This window comes from Rattus norvegicus, chromosome 9, assembly GCF_036323735.1.
Source record: "Rattus norvegicus strain BN/NHsdMcwi chromosome 9, GRCr8, whole genome shotgun sequence".
In the NCBI taxonomy this organism is placed as follows: domain Eukaryota; kingdom Metazoa; phylum Chordata; class Mammalia; order Rodentia; family Muridae; genus Rattus; species Rattus norvegicus.
In genome coordinates, this window is record NC_086027.1 from 105,802,668 (window position 1) to 105,821,105 (window position 18,438).

The 18,438-nt window shown below is 40.0% G+C and overlaps 1 protein-coding gene across 29 annotated transcripts in view; it reads left to right on the forward strand.

The window, feature by feature from the left end:
• The window catches only part of Ppip5k2 (diphosphoinositol pentakisphosphate kinase 2), a 110,254-nt gene that overhangs the window by 74,762 nt on the left and 17,054 nt on the right, over window positions 1–18,438 (forward strand). For 13 of the 29 annotated variants that reach the window (XM_063267649.1, XM_063267645.1, XM_063267652.1 and 10 more), the window contains 6 exons: window positions 1,136–1,263; window positions 2,105–2,219; window positions 3,646–3,753; window positions 3,843–3,959; window positions 8,392–8,556; window positions 12,278–12,350. In XM_063267649.1, the coding sequence (XP_063123719.1) occupies window positions 1,136–1,263; window positions 2,105–2,219; window positions 3,646–3,753; window positions 3,843–3,959; window positions 8,392–8,556; window positions 12,278–12,350 (706 nt within the window). Of the gene's footprint in view, window positions 1–1,135; window positions 1,264–2,104; window positions 2,220–3,645; window positions 3,754–3,842; window positions 3,960–8,391; window positions 8,557–10,927; window positions 11,102–12,277; window positions 12,351–14,564; window positions 14,685–15,516; window positions 15,580–17,424; window positions 17,488–18,438 lie in introns of all 29 variants that reach the window. The other 16 variants (XM_063267638.1, XM_039084885.2, XM_063267636.1 and 13 more) reach the window with 7 other exon arrangements.

Consider the following 18,438-nt stretch of genomic DNA (forward strand, 5'->3'; position numbering starts at 1 on the left):
TTAGTGGTTGGTAACTTATTTGAAAAACTAGATTGTTTTTATTTCTTTCACTATCTTTTTACATATTTAATATTCCTATGACTCCAGAGCTCTAACCACTTTTTTTTAACCAAGGTCAGCAGTATATGAAATTTTCTTTTTACTTACAACTTTCTAAATCAAATTTCAGAACAGTCTTTTTTTTATTTTAACATTTTTCTCTTATTTGCTTATTCATTTATATATACATACCTTTCTGTAACCAATTTATGCTTATCTAGATTAAAAAGGTATAGAGACTGAATTTAGGAAACTTTTAGTTTAAGTCTTCTCTTAGTTTACAGATATGATGGCATGAAACCTGACCAAAAGCAACTTGGTGAGGAAAGGATTTGTTTGGTTCATTGAAGGAAGCCACATTAACATTTTACATTGTGTTAATTATTTATAAATCTAATTAATTCACAGTGATTGTAGTTTTCAATTTTTTATTATTATTTTGCTTATAGCTAGTTTAAAATTTTTAAGAATGTTAGATAAAGACTTTCTTTTCTTTTTTTCTTTTTTCTTTCTTTTTTTTTTGAGACTGGGTCTCCTTGTGTGGTCTTAGCTGGTCCAGAACTCTACCTAGACCAGCCCCACCTCAAATGCACAGCGATCTACCTCCTGCCTCTGCCCCCAGATGATGGAATTAGACATGCTCTACCACGGCTAGCTAGCCAGAGGCTTTCTCAGAAACAAGTTAGGCTTTTTGAACTATGATGTTAGAATGATTTTAGTTGTACTTCTTTTCATGGTATTTACCTGTGTGTTTGCTTTAAAAGTCTCTAACCTCAGGGTTTTGTTGTAAAATTGCTTTTGTATTTTAATTCTTCTGATGGAACAAAGACTAGTTATAACCCTTGCATTAGTAATACATTCAACATCCCTGTTTCAGTAGTCAACTGCCTTTCAGTTCCTCCATTCAGTTCGTCCAATTGCACACGCTAGCTTGAAGAGAAATATGCTTAGAGTTGCCAAAAATGAAAACTAAGAGTTGCCCGCTTTCAAATGCCTCAGTGTAATGTTAGTGCGTCACAAGAATTCACTTTGGGAGTGCGTTTGCTAACACCACTTATTAAAGCTGTTCGCCTAATTTAACTTTTTTTCTGCTCAGGAATATGGTATAACAAAAGCTGAAAAACTGGAGATTGCCAAAGGGTACTGTACTCCACTAGTTAGAAAAATCCGATCAGATCTTCAGAGGACACAAGATGATGACACTGTCAATAAACTCCATCCTGTGTAAGAGACCACAGCATCTGCTCACATTTATATGCACCAAGTTTTGTGTATTTCCCATCTAAAGTCTTTACTGGGTTATGTAGAGGTCAAGTGTGTCGCTTGATAAATTATGGAGAGAGGTTGGGGATTTAGCTCAGTGGTAGAGCGCTTGCTAGGCAAGCGCAAGGCCCTGGGTTCGGTCCCCAGCTCCAAAAAGCAGAAAAGAAAAGAAAAAAAGAGTATGGAGAGCTACCTGGCTGTTCCTATTCATTACTCTTTAACTAGTGCTCTTAGGGTAGTGGCAGGGCAAGGCTGAGGCGTGACCACGCCATAGGCACGTGCTCTGTCATTACCTACATCCCTGAGATAGTCTCTCTGTTGTGCAAGCTGACCTCGGTATCACAGTCTAGCCTTTACCCACGCTCTGACTTTATTGTCCCATTCCCTGAGCCAGGCTCAGCCAAGGCTTTGTTTGCTGCCAGTATGGGAAAGGGCATGGGAAGACATCTGTTATCGGTTATCTGTCCTAATCAGCGTGAACCCACTGGGCAGCATTACTTCCTTTGAGTTCCTCTTTTGTTGCTACTCGAGGAACTAAGTCCATCTTTTTTTAGTGAACCTAAGTAATGCTGTTTTATGTTTTTTGGTTTTGGTTTCAGTTTTTGCTGTTTTTTACTATTCTCAGAGGGCTTAGATTGTTCTAATTAGAGTAATATCAATGACCCTCAGTTGCAGTTTGAAGAATGATTGATTTATTATGGGGCTAGTAAGATTTAATTCCACTTTATAAAATTGTTTCTGTGTTTGGTATGCTTCTGATTATGTGGTTATATTGTCATGGTCTGCTTCTTTCTGACTTTAGGTATTCTAGAGGCGTTCTGTCTCCCGAAAGGCACGTCCGCACCAGATTGTACTTTACCAGTGAGAGTCATGTGCATTCCTTACTGTCCATTCTCCGCTATGGCGCCTTGTGCGATGTAAGTTATTTCCATGTAACTGACAAACTTTCCTTGAGAGTCTGTTCTCAGATCACTAACTGATTTTTGGTTTTTGTGTTGTTTTGGTTGTTCTTTTTCTTACTGTTAATTACGTTAATTTGCTCTAATTTTGTGATTTATCCTCATTTCTTGAGAGTATACTAGTCTGTATTAAGCATTTTGCTAGATTTAGAGAGTAGAGCCATGTTTACCTTCCTTGACGAAAGAGCCACATGGTGAGCTGGATATGACCTCTGACCCCGGCGGTCCCAGCAGAAGCTTCAGGCTAGGCAGTTGTTCCAGCACAGCACTTACCAATTTAGGAGAGGAGAGGTTTATTTTGACTTCTGTCTTGAAAGGGTTCAGTCCACCATGGTAAGGAAGACTGCCCTAGTTGAAAAGGCTTATGGCTGTGATGGAGGCAGGCAGTAAGAAACAGTGGGTTTACATCCTGGTGGACCATTCACATCCTCCTGCCATGAAGAAGCAGAGCATCACCCTCACAAGGCCTGGCCTGAAACCTTTAGCCTCTACGTGAAGAGGGCTTGGGCTGTAGCTCAGGTGTGCAGTGCTTGTCTGGCATGTAAGAGAGCCGAGGTTCACTCATTACTTCCAGAAAGAAGACGAGAAATAGTAAAGGTGGCCTCTTTGCATACATTTATAGATTAGTAGAGCTTTCAGATAGAATGAACAAGACCTTAATTTAGCAACAGAATGTAAAAGTGGGGTTTTTCCTCTCGTCGCCAAGCTCTCAGAGTAACGACTCTATCCTTCCTCTTGGTACTTGGTACGCCTCATGCATGGGATACTTTGTACTAGCAAACTGCTGGGTTTTACACATTTGTAGCTTGTTACAGATGGACGATGAAGAAGCTGAGGAGTTCCTTTTTTCTTTTTCAAGTAGAGCTTTCTGTCTCTGGTGTTCTCATTCTTTTAAAATGTTTCTCTTCTCTGGTTACATGTATGAAGATGATTGATTTTTCTACTGTGAGATCTGGTGGTGCCGGGTGTGCTAAGATCAATTGAGTTTCTGTATGTCTCCTTATGCTGGTTAGTGAAGAACCATTGTAGTGTAAAGGGGCATTTCATGTGCTTCAGAGAGAAGCAGCGGTCTTTGAAGTTTGGTTCTGTGTTGTGAAGCATAATACTCCGCTAGGTACTTTCAGACTTACGAGATTAAAAAGCCGTTCTTACCTATAAAATTCAATAGCACCTGTTAGCTTTCAAGAGTTTTTTTTTTCTGCATCTTGTAAGTTGTATTGAAAAAACTTAGAAATATTATCATATGTGCTCCACATTACAAATAGTTTCTCTGTTCACCTGATGTGTGTGACACCACTTACATTAAGTAAGCTATCATGATGGCAATGGAGTGGCGTCCACTTGAACCGGTATGAAGAATACTTACCGGAGACCCTTTGTTCAGGAATCGAAGGATGAGCAGTGGAAACGAGCGATGGATTATCTAAACGTTGTCAATGAGCTCAACTACATGACACAGATCGTTATCATGCTCTACGAGGATCCTAACAAGGTAACAGAGCTCTGGACTTGTACATGCGACCGGAGGGGAGCGAATACTTGAAGTTCCTCATGACAGACATGTTCCTTCATGTATTTCAGGATCTGTCCTCAGAGGAGCGCTTTCATGTTGAGTTACACTTTAGTCCTGGGGCCAAAGGCTGTGAAGAAGATAAGAATCTGCCGTCCGGCTACGGGTACCGGCCGGCTTCCAGGGAGGTAAGGACATGGGGCCTTCAGTGCATAGCTGCTCAGACTTTCACGCTGTGTCCACAAGCTTTCCACTACTCTGGAAATCATTTCCGTATCAACTAGTAGGAAAGAAAGTTTACCTTTTAAAAGTGTAATCTGAGCTCAGCACGTCAGTCAGCGACAGTGTTGCAGCGACAGTTCCCAGAGGCCCGTGCTCACAACTGTCCAGATCTCCAGTTCTAGGCCCTGTGCTGGCCTCTGAACACCAGCTACACAGACACGCATGCCGGCAAAACACGTAACAAAATGCACATAAAATAAGAATAAATGAAGCTTTTAAATGTTAAATATATACATATATTTAACTTGATTAAATAACATATTGATGTCTATTACAAAATTTCAGGGTTTATCTCTTCTAGAGTGTTTGGATTTTAGGCTGTGTTTGGAACGTGTAAGTATGGTTGTAGTTTTCAGTTCTTTTGTTTGTGGAGCACTTACTTCATACTGAACATTGTGCCCGGCACTCACTGTGGCTTCTTGTTTTCACCGGTACTGCATTTAGGTCTAAGTGCTTTCTGGAGCATCTTTTAGAAAACTAGCAATATTAATTTCTGATTTTTTTTCATTATTAAAGTTGGTCGTTTGGCAAACTACATGTATAATTTTTAAAAACTAATAGTATTTTAATTATGTGATCAATTTATTTAATTCATAATTTAGAGTTTACATGTCTCTCATATTTATTAGGTAATACATATTTCCTTAGATTATCTTTTTATTTTCTGTAAAATGTGTGGTGCTGTTTTTATTTTTTTACCAGTACCTTTTCTTACCTGTATTTGTTTATTTAGTGAGCCTTGGAAAGGAGTTTTGACACCTTCCTGTCTCCAGGAAGCTGCCGTTTTTCATGGGGCGTTGTTGAATACGTGTCTTTGTTATACCCACTCTTCTGCTCTGTCCCTCTGTCTCCTGTTCTGTCACTTTGACTTGTGTCTTACTCAGGGCGAGCCAGACCCAGAACATCTTTTTTGAAGTTTGCCTTTGCTGGTGTTTGCACATGGAGCTATCAATTTACTTTTAATTCAGTTATCATCTTAGCTGAATTACATAGACGTATTTTATTAGTCGGTTTACTTTTTTTCTTTGGTTTCCAGATTTGAGGCGTGTGATCTAATTCCAACCCCACAGAAAGCACACGGGGCCTTTCCTAGTAGCCCTGCCTTACTGGCGTTGTCAGCATGCATTGGGCGTGTTCTCATCTTCAGTGAATTAGGACCTGCCTTATTACCGTGTGCGTGGTTGTTTCTGCTCTGCTGCCGTATGTGCATTTGAATATCTATTCTCTTGTGTCTGTTCAATACAAGTGTTACGGATAAGTCAGGCAACACGTATGAGCAGTGTTGTTTGATGGTTTAGATCCTGGAAGAGTCGTTGGTCTGCTTGGTCTTCTGCCTACTTACTGTGCAAAAGTATCTCACGGAGATTGTGGGCTGTTCTCACAGTTTGATAGCTGTGTCAGGCGTCCAGGCAGTAAGAAGTTGGATTTCTCTTAATATATATATCTTTAAACACTTTGAGATAGGGTCTTCACTCTGTTGCCCTACCTGACCTGAAGTTCCCCATGCTGATCGAACTAGCTTCAAGTTCACAGAGATCTGCTGCTTCTGCTTTTGCTTCCCAGTGCTAGGATTGAAAGCCTGTGTCACCACACCGTATCCATTTTCTGGTTTGTTTTGTGTTTTTATTAAAAATGTACTTGCATCATTTCCCCTTCCCTTTCTTCACTTCAACCTCTCCCATGTCCATCTCTCCAGCCCCTCCCATGTCCATCTCTCCTGCCCCTCCCATGTCCATCTCTCCAGCCCCTCCCATGTCCATCTCTCCAGCCCCTCCCATGTCCCATCTCTCCAGCCCCTCCCATGCCCCATCTCTCCAGCCCCTCCCATGTCCATCTCTCCAGCCCCTCCCATATCCATCTCTCCAGCCCCTCCCATATCCATCTCTCCAGCCCCTCCCATGTCCCATCTCTCCAGCCCCTCCCATGCCCCATCTCTCCAGCCCCTCCCATGCCCCATCTCTCCAGCCCCTCCCATGTCCATCTCTCCAGCCCCTCCCATGCCCCATCTCTCCAGCCCCTCCCATGTCCATCTCTCCAGCCCCTCCCATGAACGCCACCTTCTCTCAAATTTATGACCTTTTTTGTTACTATTTTTACAAATGAATGTTTGAACATAAATATGTAAATACAACTTAAAGAGTGTTTAGTATTTTGTGTGTATGTATTATCTGTATGGTTAATAATCTTTGATTTGTCATGAACAGCTATTTAATGTGATAATTGACATATTTAGGATAAATATACTTAAATGGTATTTGTAGCCTTTCATCTCTTTACTGTCTTTTCTTCCTGTCTTTTCATCTTGTTGACAGGATTCTCACATTATCTTTTTAAGCAGTTAATTGACTTTTATGTGCTGTTTCTTAAGGAGCACTTTTGTACCTGTGACTGACATTGTTGGTTTGTTTGAGGTTTTTTTTTTTTTTTTTTCTTTTTTGAACACTTACTTGCTTGAGGCATTTAATAAATGTCAAAATAAATTTTAAATAATTTTAATTAGTTAATTAAAATTGACTAATTAATAAATAGAATAAATAAATATTTAAAATAACATTTTAAATAATTACCCTAGAGTACATTAGCTTTACCATGGATCCTAAACTATTGGCCAAATGTTTCTTATGCTCATCTATATATTTTAACTATTTTTCTCTCAACTTAAGATACAAATTTCTCTGTGCTTCTTTTCCACTTCCAGTTTTATCAGTAGTTATTTTTCCGTTTTCTGTTGAACTCTACTTACTTAGTGATACTAGAAATTGACAATAGGCTTTAGGGTTTTTATTCTTTTTTTTAATTGGTTTATTTTTATTTACATTTCAAATGTTATTCCCTTTCCTGGTTTCCCGTCCATAAGCTCCCCTATCCCTTTCCCTTATTCTGTAAGACTTTCCCCTCCCCATCCACCCCCTCTTACTCACCCTCCCCCAACATTCCGTTACACTGGGGGTCCAACCTTGGCAGAACCAAGGGCTTCTCCTTTCTTTGGTGCCTAACAAGGCCATCCTCTGCTACATATGCAGCTGGAGCCCTGGGTTAGTCCATGTATAGTCTTTAGGAAGTGGTTTAATCCCTGGGAGTTCTAGTTGGTTGGCATTGTTGTTCTTATGGGGTTGCAAGCCCCTTCAGCTCCTTCGATCCTTTCTCTAATTCCTACAACAGGGATCTCATTCTTAGTTCAATGGTTTGCTGCTAGCATTCACGTCTGTATTTGACATGCTCTGGTTATGTCTCTCAGGAGAGATCTATATCTAGTTCCTGTCAGCATGCACTTCTTTGCTTCATCAATCTTATCTACTTTTGGTGGCTGTATATATATGGGCCACATGTGGACAGGCTCTCAATGGCCATTCCTTCAGTCTCTGCTCCAAAGTTTGTCTCCATATCCTCTCCTATGAACATTTTTGTTCCCCCTTTTAAGAAGGAGTGAAGCATCCGCACTTTGGTCATCCTTCTTCTTGAGCTTCATGTGGTCTATGGATTGCATCTTGGGCAATTCGAGCCCAATCAGTAAGTGCATACCATGTATGTCTTTCTGTGATTGGGTTACCTCACTCAGGATGATACTTTCTAGTTCATTCCATTTGCCTATGAATTTCGTGAACTCGTTGTTTTTGATAGCTGAGTAGTACTCCATTGTGTAGATGTACCACATTTTCTGTATCCATTCCTCTGTTGAAGGGCATCTGGGTTCTTTCCAGCTTCTGGCTATTATAAATAAGGCTGCTATGAACATAGTGGAGCACGTGTCTCTTTTATATGTTGGAGCATCTTTTGGGTATATGCCCAGGAGAGGTATAGCTGGATCCTCAGGCAGTTCAATGTCCAATTTTCTGAGGATCCTCCAGACTGATTTCCAGAATGGTTGTACCAGTCTTCAATCCCACCAACAATGGAGGAGTGTTCCTCTTTCTCTGCATCCTCGACAGCAACTGCTGTCACCTGAGTTTTTGATCTTAGCCATTCTCACTGGTGTGAGGTGAAATCTCAGGGTTGTTTTGATTTGCATTTCCCTGATGACTAAAGATGTTGAACATTTTTTTAGGTGCTTCTCATCCATTCAATATTACTTAGCTGAGAATTCTTGTTTCTTTTTACAAGTTCTAGTTCTCAGTTGAGACTTAGTTTTAATAACATTTATTATAGTTTGTAGCTAATAATATTATTGTCTACTCAACAATGGCTCATTTGACTTTCAGTTTAATAATTTTATATGCTAATACATAGTGATTACTATGAGTATAAGGTGTTTTAACTCATCTGTGCTGTAGGAGTCTAACGCCTGGGACTGTACCCCATTCATCTGAGTCTTCAGTGCTGTGTATTTTTCCCTCGCAGAACGAAGGCAGGAGGTCTTTAAGAGCTGATGATGACGAGCCTCACACTTCTAGAAGAGATGAAGTGGATCGGGCTGTGATGCTGTTTAAACCATTGGTGTCAGAGCCAATTCATATCCACAGGAAGTCACCACTTCCGAGGTCCAGGAAGATGACTTCCAATGAAGTGAGTGTCCATACAGGGAGTGGTTGTGTCCGGTGAGCTAACTCTAGTAATTCAAATGAAAAGAAAATACAGCTTTAATTGTACTATGAGGAGCCCTAACAGATTTTTATTTATCAACATTTTTTATTTTTCAAACAAATATTTTAAAAAATAACATAGATGCTGTAAAACAAACAAACAAACAAACAAAAAATGGCACACCAGATGAACTGGCCTAGTAGCATCTACTTATGAGCGTAGCCCTCTGAAGATAGACAGGAAGAGTAGGGATTCAGACATTCAAAGTCACAGTTGGCCACTTAGTGAGTGTGAGGCCAGCCTGGATCATGTACGACTGCAGAACAAATGAGCAGACATCATGCCCAGAGAGAACCGCTGAGACAGCTGCGTGTGCAGCTCCCGGAATGCGGTCGGCTGAGGCTCTGAAACAGAAAGAGGCTGGCTCATCATCTAAGGACTTGCTAAACTTACCCCATTTTCTTTTGTCTTGTCACTTTAGCTGTTCTTCAGTTAGAAACTTAATAAAAGCCTAATATATCGGCAATTTTTTTATGAAAGTAGATAAAAATTGCCTGAGATGCTTAAATGATGCCTGGATTGAAATTTTTAATGGTATTAATGTCTATAATTAAGTTAAACCAGTTATGCTTAGTTATGGAATAAGAGTTAAATAACATAAACATCAACTGGTTAGAAGGAAGCTTAGATTAGTTTTAATGTCTAAGTATTTTATTCTTTAAACTTGGAGTTACCTACTTTCTGTCTTGATGTTCCCAGTATTGCTTGAGGCTGGTGCCTATAAGTCTTCTCTAAATATCTTCATATAAAGTAAAGAAGTTAAGCTCCCAAGAAAAAAGCCAAGAACTCTTTTTTTTTTTTTTTCTTTTTTTCGGAGCTGGGGACCGAACCCAGGGCCTTGCACTTGCTAGGCAAGCGCTCTACCACTGAGCTAAATCCCCAACCCCAAACCAAGAACTCTTAAATCAGCTACTTTCAGTCGATGTTTAAATATAAGAGCTGTATAGAATTATGTTTAACATTATCAAGCATTTGATAATATAAGAAACAAAAAGAATTCCCACTTAGGACAATAATACAAATTGTTCTGAGTCTTTAAATAATTCACAATTACTTACTGGGTAAAACTATTCATAAAGTATATCGTTATAACTTTATAAAAGAAGTTTTATGTTTATGTTGCTTTAATACGCTATTTCTACTTAATTACAGAAGGTTAGTTTAAAAAGAAGAGAGAAGCTAACTACTTGTGATCATTTGTTCTATTAAAACATAAACAGAAATTGAGAAATCTGAAATTTTGTCCAGAACCCTTATCTTCAGGAAAACAAATAAACAAAGCAGAAATTACCTACACGAATATAACCTGATCCACCGTTTGTGTGGAAGCAGTGCTTTTGATATAGTGAGGAACAAGCAGTTTTCAATCAAGTTTTTCAGAATTTCACAGTTAGAGCCTTTCCTGTGTCCTCTACAAGATCTGTGAGTGTATGGCTGGCATGGTAAATAGAGCCACTGCCATGGTGACTGTTAAAGCACAGTACACATTTTCAAACCTTTTTCTCATGAATATTATAGTAGTTGCTTCCAAGAGATTATTATTCTATGTCGTGATGCACCAAACTTTTACTTGTAAGATAAATTATTCAACATTTCCAACATCCTCCAAATCTCCACGTGTGTGAATTTATACGTTTAAAGACACACACAGATAAAGGCTGTTCTCTTCATTTTCTACAAGGAGATCTTAGTCTGAACCGGCACAGTGTGCACAGTGAGTGTTGGCTGCAGGCTTGGCCTACTGCACCTCTCGGCTCTCCCAGGTAGGGTACGAGCAAACACTTGGAGCAAATCTGTGCATTTGGGTCTCTGAATTTTACAGCCGCGGCCAACCCATTTCCTTTTCTAGGCTACACATTGAATTTGTTTTACACCCTTAAACTTTAGACTGAAAATTCTAACCACAAAATAGCACAAAATATTTTTGATATCTAATATAAAATAAGCCAAATACCTTTTATCCTTAAATATTGTCATTTAGGAGAAACACTATAATTTTCTAATTTTAAGGAAAAAGGGACAACTAGTAGAAAATATAGCTTATATCTTTAAAGGTAATAAGGTCTTTCTATGATTGTTGATGCTATATGCCAATTCTATCATTTCTTAGGGATTTAGCTGTTTGGCTCACAGATGAATGTGTAATAATTTGCCTTTGAGGGATAAGCAAATGCAAATAAACTGTATTTTTTTTTCTTCCTGATCGTTTGGCTCTAATGTATCTAACTTTGCATGCTCTGCTTTTTTTTTTTTTTTTTTTTTTTTGCCCTTTTTTTTTTTTTTTCACTTCCAGGAAGAGACCCCCCTGAGTGTGTCTAGCCCAGAGGGCACTGGCACCTGGCTGCATTATACCAGTGGTGTGGGTACTGGGCGTCGAAGACGCAGATCAGGGGAACAAATCACCTCTTCCCCTGTCTCCCCCAAATCATTGGCTTTCACATCCAGTATTTTTGGCTCATGGCAACAGGTTTTTAAACTTTATTTCATTAAACATTTTCCACTCCTGCATTCAGAGCAACAAACAGCTATTTTTGAGGACATCTAATCCCTTGTCGTTTGCATCAGAGGAAGTCCTTCTGTCTTAAATTTGAGTATGCCTCAAGATACTCCTGCCATTGCTCAATATTCCATGAAAATAAACCAGTTCTGTTGTGTTCATTTCGCATTTTTACTGGGGAGCTTTTAAATATACAGGAGATTTTAAAGTCCTAATTCTCCTGGGTTTTAGCCATCTAAAAAGAAGACTTTCTTAGACCTTAGTTGTCCTATAAACTTCAAGAAACATACTTACCCCTCTTTGATGGTCAGAATATTTGATATCCCCTCACTATTTGTAAAGTTTCACTCCATTTAGAATTTGCTGTGAATGTGAAATTTTCTAAAATAATTTCAAAAGTCAACATGACCTGGTCTTAATTAATGACAGTTATCTAATATTGATTGGGCTCTCCATGATCCCCTTATTTGGAAATAGATACGGTAAGGGAAATATTGCAACATGTTTTCCAAACACAACAACAGGCATTGTGAATTTGTAAAACGGTTTTCACTAAAGTAACTTCAGAAGGACTTTCTTTGATGACATTTGAAACTAAAACACTCTGGTTGTATAATGGAAGGCCTGTCATCACATGACCTCTGATAATTTCAGCTATTTCCTCTTGGAGATTTAATGCATTTGATTATAGGAAAAGGGATTATGGTATCCATTAAGGCTGAATACTTAAAGGTTACTCTGATAAAGCCCATGCATGGATCAGAAATTGTATGGTGACTTCAACAGTGTCTGTCTGTCATTTCTTTTGTTTGTGGTTGTTTTTCCTCTAAACACAGGAGCTGTTTAACAGTGGGCAGTGGGCTTCCTTTAAGAGAACGTGAAGTTACATCAATCTGTGAATTGCTTCCTCTCATCTGTCACATCTCATTACGAATGCCTGCTTCGCACCCCCTCATTGCAAGGAGCTCCTATGAAATGGACTCCCTTCAGAGGGGATCTTGCATGAACTTTCATGTTTTAAGTATTCCTACTAATATTTATCATACAGCTTATTAACCTTTGTCTGTCTGGAATAGGGTGCATATGAAAGATGGATTTTCGAATTCATTTCATGAGTGTATTTCAGTCTCCACTTTCCCTATGCAGGTGGTTTCTGAAAACACCAACTATCTCCGAGCACCCAGAGCTCTTGTGGAACAGAAGCAGAACCCTACCGTAGGTATGTGACAGAAAGGAACTTGTATTTGATACCCTTCTGAAACTCCCTGTTAGGTACACGTAAAACTCTGCAGTGGTAAAATCATGACCAAATGCTATGCTTTAGTTTGTATTTAGTGTGTCCTAGTTCACAGTTGTTGGATTATAAAGTTCGAAATGTAAGATACAATTTTCATACTACAAGAAGTGGCGTTTAGTATTTTTGTTTAACCGTTTGAATGACGACTCTGTGGTGACTAACTGCCAGTGTTGGCTTTGTCTGTCTGTCTGTCTGTCTGTCTGTCTGTCTGTCTCTTCCACCCTTTCTTCCGAGGCAGGGATGGTGTTGTCATGTGAATTCTACAGTCTTGCTTGTCCTTGAATTTATGGAAACCCTTCATTTCAGCTTCCCTTGTATTGGGATTACAGGCACAAGACTTCCCAATGCTAGTTAAATTTATTAAGAAAGCTCTACTTCAGAGACGAGTAGTCCCAAGAGGTGGAGGCTAGGGGTCGGTGGCAGAGCACTTGTCTGCCGTGTGTGGTTCTTCGTTCCATGCTTGGCTCTGTAAAGCAAATCTGTTCGTCAGGGAAGGATAAACATATGCCACTGTGTCACATTTTTAAAATTTTATTTATTTATTTTTTTTAATTAAGGCTGGTCTCTTGACCTGTTCCTGGCTATCCTAGAACTTGCTATTTAGTTCAGGCCTTGCCTGAACCTTAAAGAAATTACCTGCCTCTGGAGCTAGTATTTACAGACACACACCACCGTGAGCAGCCAAATTGTCGATGCTAACTCCATAATTTAGCTGTGTTACACAGTGGCAAAGGAAACATTGGGGGGCAGCACTGCTTAGCAGAGTGACTTTCTAGTGACGATTCACCCAGAGCGCTGTCCCTGGATCTGGTTCTCTATGTGGAGTGCTGACATGAAACTCCCTACTTAGGACAAATAAGACTCACTTAAAATGAGTTGATCACACATTCCAAAGAAAGTGCAAACATCGGCTATGATCAGTGAACACAGTAAAAGGTGATAACTCCAGCCACAGGTAAAAAAGAAAATGAGAAAATAATGAGCAAATACAGTCAAAAGAATTTAAGGACTTGGGGTGATGGGGGCTAGATTTCCCATGGAGCAGCTCTCGGGGAACTAAAGTCTCCCACTAAATGGCTGCTGCTTCAGGCAGATTCAGAACAGCATTGTGGAAAAGTCCTCTCAGCCCACTGACCTTATGCCTGGGACTCAGTGACGTGTTACTTTCTCTCGTTGGTTGTCTAAGCAGGCTTGACACAGAGGCTAACTGGTTGTCACTGTGCGCTACAGTCTGCAGTGTCTTGACTGTGTTGGTGCCCGAGTACGTGGCCCTCTCTGTGCTTAACTTCCTCCCGTTTGTCTCGAGAGCGTGTGATCTCCTCATGATCTCTCTGTGAACATTCATGGCTGCCTTTCACTGAACGATCATCCTCATATACTTGGCAGGAAGTGTTTATACTTTCCTGCTTGGTGGTGAACACATAAGTCTGAACTTCTGCTCAAATAACACATTGATGTATACTGGCTGTGTTTTACTTACCAGTGATGTAGTTCCTTAGAGGCCTTCAGTAAACATTTCCCTGTTAAGTCCTGGAAGTGACTGAAAAGGAGTGATTTTTGTCTATTTTCATTAATAAATACGTTTTTTTTTTCATAAGAAAGTATAATTCTTAATTCAGGGGCGTCAGGAAAGATCATTTCTTAAGTGTATATTAAAATATCTAATATGACTCAATTTTTGCTTAAAGGTCTATATATCATACATATGATCATGTGTACATGATATGTAATTCAACATGTGATTATATGTGCATGATATATAGTACATATGCTATCATATTTATAAACTTATACAATGTGCTATGACTCCATTCTGTTTATAAGTTAACTTTTATGGTGGTATTTTCAATAATTTTAGCATGTACATGTTCGATGATTATGTTGGCATATCAATTTTCAAAGAAGGCATTTTCTCCAGTGCTGAAAAGTTGCATTTGTACCTGTGGTGAATAGTGCTGGCTATTAGAAGCGCTGTACTCAAATAGGTGTCACTAGACTGTTACAGGCTATTGTGACTCTGTCCAAGGCACTACCACGGTTGCCTGTGCATTGGTAAGAGCCCAGTGGACTGCATGCTGCATGTGCCCCAATGAACGGAAGAACTCCTGCTGTCTGTGTCTTCTCTAACCCCATCAGGGTCTCACTGTGCGGGCCTGTTTAGCACCTCAGTGCTCGGGGGCTCTTCAAGCGCACCTAACCTACAGGATTATGCCCGTACTCATCGTAAAAAGCTGACTTCTTCTGGCTGCATCGATGGTATGTGCGCACACACACGCACACACGGGTTCACACCTGCACCCACGCACACGCTCACGAGTGGTGTTTGTCAAACGCAAGCCTAAGGCCACAGACAGCTGTGGAGCCACATTGCTTTCCCCAGCAAGCGCCTGTCTGCGTGTCCTGGGGTCCACATCAGGCCCAGGTTCTGTCAGTCAAGAGCAGCTCAATAGAGAGCACGTGTACAGTAAGTGGTTTGTCCAAAAAGAAAATTGAAAACTATTTCAGTTAAAGGAGAATCTACATGATGAAGAATAAATTTCTCTCAGCATCTAAACTCTCGTCCACTGTTAACACTCATTTATTAATATCGAAAAACTATTTAGCATAGAAATGGATGGAATGTTCATTAGGGAAGAGAAAGTGCATTGGCAGTCACTTTATAAAACGGAAGTGGAGTGGGAGCGCTCTTAGGATTCCTGTCGATATGACTTCATATTGTTCTGATGTTGAGAGTGTCTGAGACTCCCGAACGTTTGTCCCTCGTGACAGAAGGGGCACTTCAGCTCTTTCAGAACCAGCCCTGTGTGGAAAGGTTGACTCTTAGGTGTGCAGATTGACTTTAGACAGGAAAACATGGATTTTCTGGAATTGCCAGGTCACCTCGCTTTCCTTTCTTTTGTGTATTTCATTACATTTTGCCTGTACCATCAAACCAGTTTACTGCTTTTAACCAGTCCTTGGCTTCCTTCCGTTGTCCCCTCTGCATGTCACCTAGTCCTGCCATCCGTCCTCACACTTGTCCCCTCTGTTTTAAGTGTTCTTCTTTTGCCAGCTGTGAACCTCAGGTTCCTGTTTTTCTCTTTCTCAGACGCCACACGCGGGTCTGCTGTTAAAAGGTTTTCTATCTCATTTGCTCGACACCCAACCAATGGTACGTTTGCCTTTTATTTTAAAAGATACTCCCTGCTTCATCCCTTTTTAATTTTTTCCTTTTATTTCAAAATGTGGGGTGCACAGTATCACTTACTTATCCATCTTTAGTTGGCATACAATTCCAACTAATGTGTGTACCAAACCACTGATACCATCTTGCTCCCTCTTCTGCTGTAATTTCCACAGTAATTGAACATTACTTGTCAGATTGTCTAATGACCACAGAAGGATGAGTTTTAGTTCTAAATTAACAGCTGAAAATTCTAATTGCTCAAGTGATCAGTTTAAATAATCTTTTTTTAAAAAATACAATTACTATTTCTTAATTCTTAATTCTTAATTAATTTTTTTCTAATCTTTCTGATCACATTGTTTTATTGAGGTAGTCGATGAAAATATAAAGCAGCCCATTAAAGAACCCACTGGGCCATGTAAAGGCCGTGGGAGCCAGAGTCACCGTACAGCAGCCACCCGGCCCTCTGTCTGAAACGCAACTGGATGTGGTGTGGACCACTGCAAAGACTTCCCAGGATCAACTCCTCCTTGGGGGCTGGGTGGTTTATTGTTACCCAACAGTCATTTCCTTCTGGTGCCTTCTGGGTTTTTTTGTTTTTTGTTTTTTGTTTTTCTTCTTAAAATTTGGAAAATTCCAGTAGAAAGAAAACTGGAGTTAAAATGCAGAAGCTCAGTTTGGTTACCGTCAGGTTCTGTGCCAGCGCGGCTGGGTCGGAGCGTGCGCGTTACCTGTTAGGGACAGGTTTCCAGCTCCGGTGGCAGTGTTACAGCCAGAGAGCGTATTCCCTGATTGCATGGGTGTGAGGGGATGTTTTTGTTTGGCTTGACATAGATGTGGTATTGCAGACAAGCCAGGCCAGAGCTTACTGTGCAGACCAGGTTGGCCTCAGACTTGGAATCATCCTGCTTTAGATTTGCCAAGTGCTTGGATTAGACGTAAGCCGCCATGCTTGGCTCCCTGTCAGTTTCCACATCCCCCATAGGCTTGTAATGAAGATACTTTTATTCCTGGAAAAAGTTTTTTGGTTTTGGTTTTGATTTTTTTTAATTCTTAACAGCAAATAAGTCTTTCAAAAAACTCACTTTTATGAAGCTTAAGAATTCAACCTACATTTATTTTCTTCTTTTGGACCTTTTAACAACACTTCCAGATAACAGCCCATTAATACTTCTTGAACTGAGTTATGAAGACTTCATCCTCAAGTAAATTTTTAACCAGACAGCCTTTCCCCCAATTGTAGCTGCTTAAATGTTACTCTTTTGGAGAAAACTCATTCTGATTTGATTCAGCTGCAACTTCTAAAGGTAACACATGCTCAGTAACATCCTAGAAGAGAAACCGGAGTCCTGAGGAGGTCAGACTCACAGAAATTCCTACGGAAGGAGGGTCAGCTTTGTATGATCTCGTTTTCTCAGGAGTACCGTGGATTTTCTGGGAATGATCTGTGTTTAACTGAGGTGGTAGGATTAGTAGTACTAGGTACTTTAATTTAATGGAAGACAGTAACTTTATATTCCTTTGGTTTAGGCTTTTTTTTAAATGTGGCTTTGCTACACTATACAGCTTAATATGTAACTTAAGAAATTTATTTCTTTCAGTTCTAGAAATATTCTTTTTGGGTTGTCCATACTAGCTTTTCTTTACTGCTGTCCGTCTAATCCGTCCCGTGAGTTGTCATGCGACCTTTTACTTTTTCTTTCCAATGACTTCCTGTGTTGTTTCCATCTTAACCCATGTCACGGACTTCTGTTCCTCCGTCTTTAGTTGGGGAGCATGGTGAAAAGCATCCTCTGACACCTTTACCTTGTTCTCTGGGCCCCTGTGCAGAATGCCTGTCCCCCTCTAGGTGCTGGTCCATCTATCTACTCTGGGAGTTTCTAGGCTCCAGTGGTATGTTTTGATGGCTTCCAACGAGTCGGCAGGGTGGCGTGTAGATGACTGCACTAACCCTTTCATTGTACGCTGGGAGCTGGTGAGACAAACAGCAAGAGGGTATATAGTCTGGAGCAATGCGATCAGACCTCCTGCACTGCTTTGAAACCCAGCAGGCAAATGAAAGGAACTGTGCCTGAGAGGGCTGAGCACCCTGAGAAGGAGAGAGGCGTATTGTTAGAGCGTTGCAAAGAAAGGATTTGTGCGTATTTGCATGAGCCACTTGTGCTTAAGCAGCAGAGGAATTGTAAAGCTGTCCTCGTCCTAGGTGTGAACCAGTGAGGTGGCCTTGGCTGCTGCTGTGCTGTTTGATTGGTCCTCCTGTTTGGTTTTGTTTAACGTTACATGAAACAGTCTCTCTCGCTTTGGTTTGCACCTGGAAATCAAGCATTCATTTTATTAATCCTTTGATTATTTTCATAACAACATCCAATTCCCTTTTTAAAAGTTCCCCTGTTCCAACTGAGAATTCCAGCAATCTTGAGTTCCTCCCAAATTTTAAATAAATCTGATAACATGTAATCTCATAATGGGCATATGTATACTGAAAAGAGTCTATTTTGCAGTCTGAGTTTAGGTAATTTTTATTTTTTTTAACCAATAATACTCTGTTTTTATCTGAATTTGAGTGTTGGCTGTATTTCTTCACAGAAGACTTAGTTTGAATTTTGGGAAACATTTGTGATCTTAAAAGTGTATGAAAACAGTTTTTAAAGCCATTCAGTTAAATAGTTTAAATGGGTGATTTTATTCTTAAAAATGAAATACTAATATTTTTGTTTTAGAGACGTGATTTGTGTGTGTATGTGCTTTCGTGTCACTGATATATTAACACATTGCTGCATGATTCACTGTGGGATTTTGTATGCCGTGCATTTGTTAAACACTATCTCCCTGCACTTCATCGTC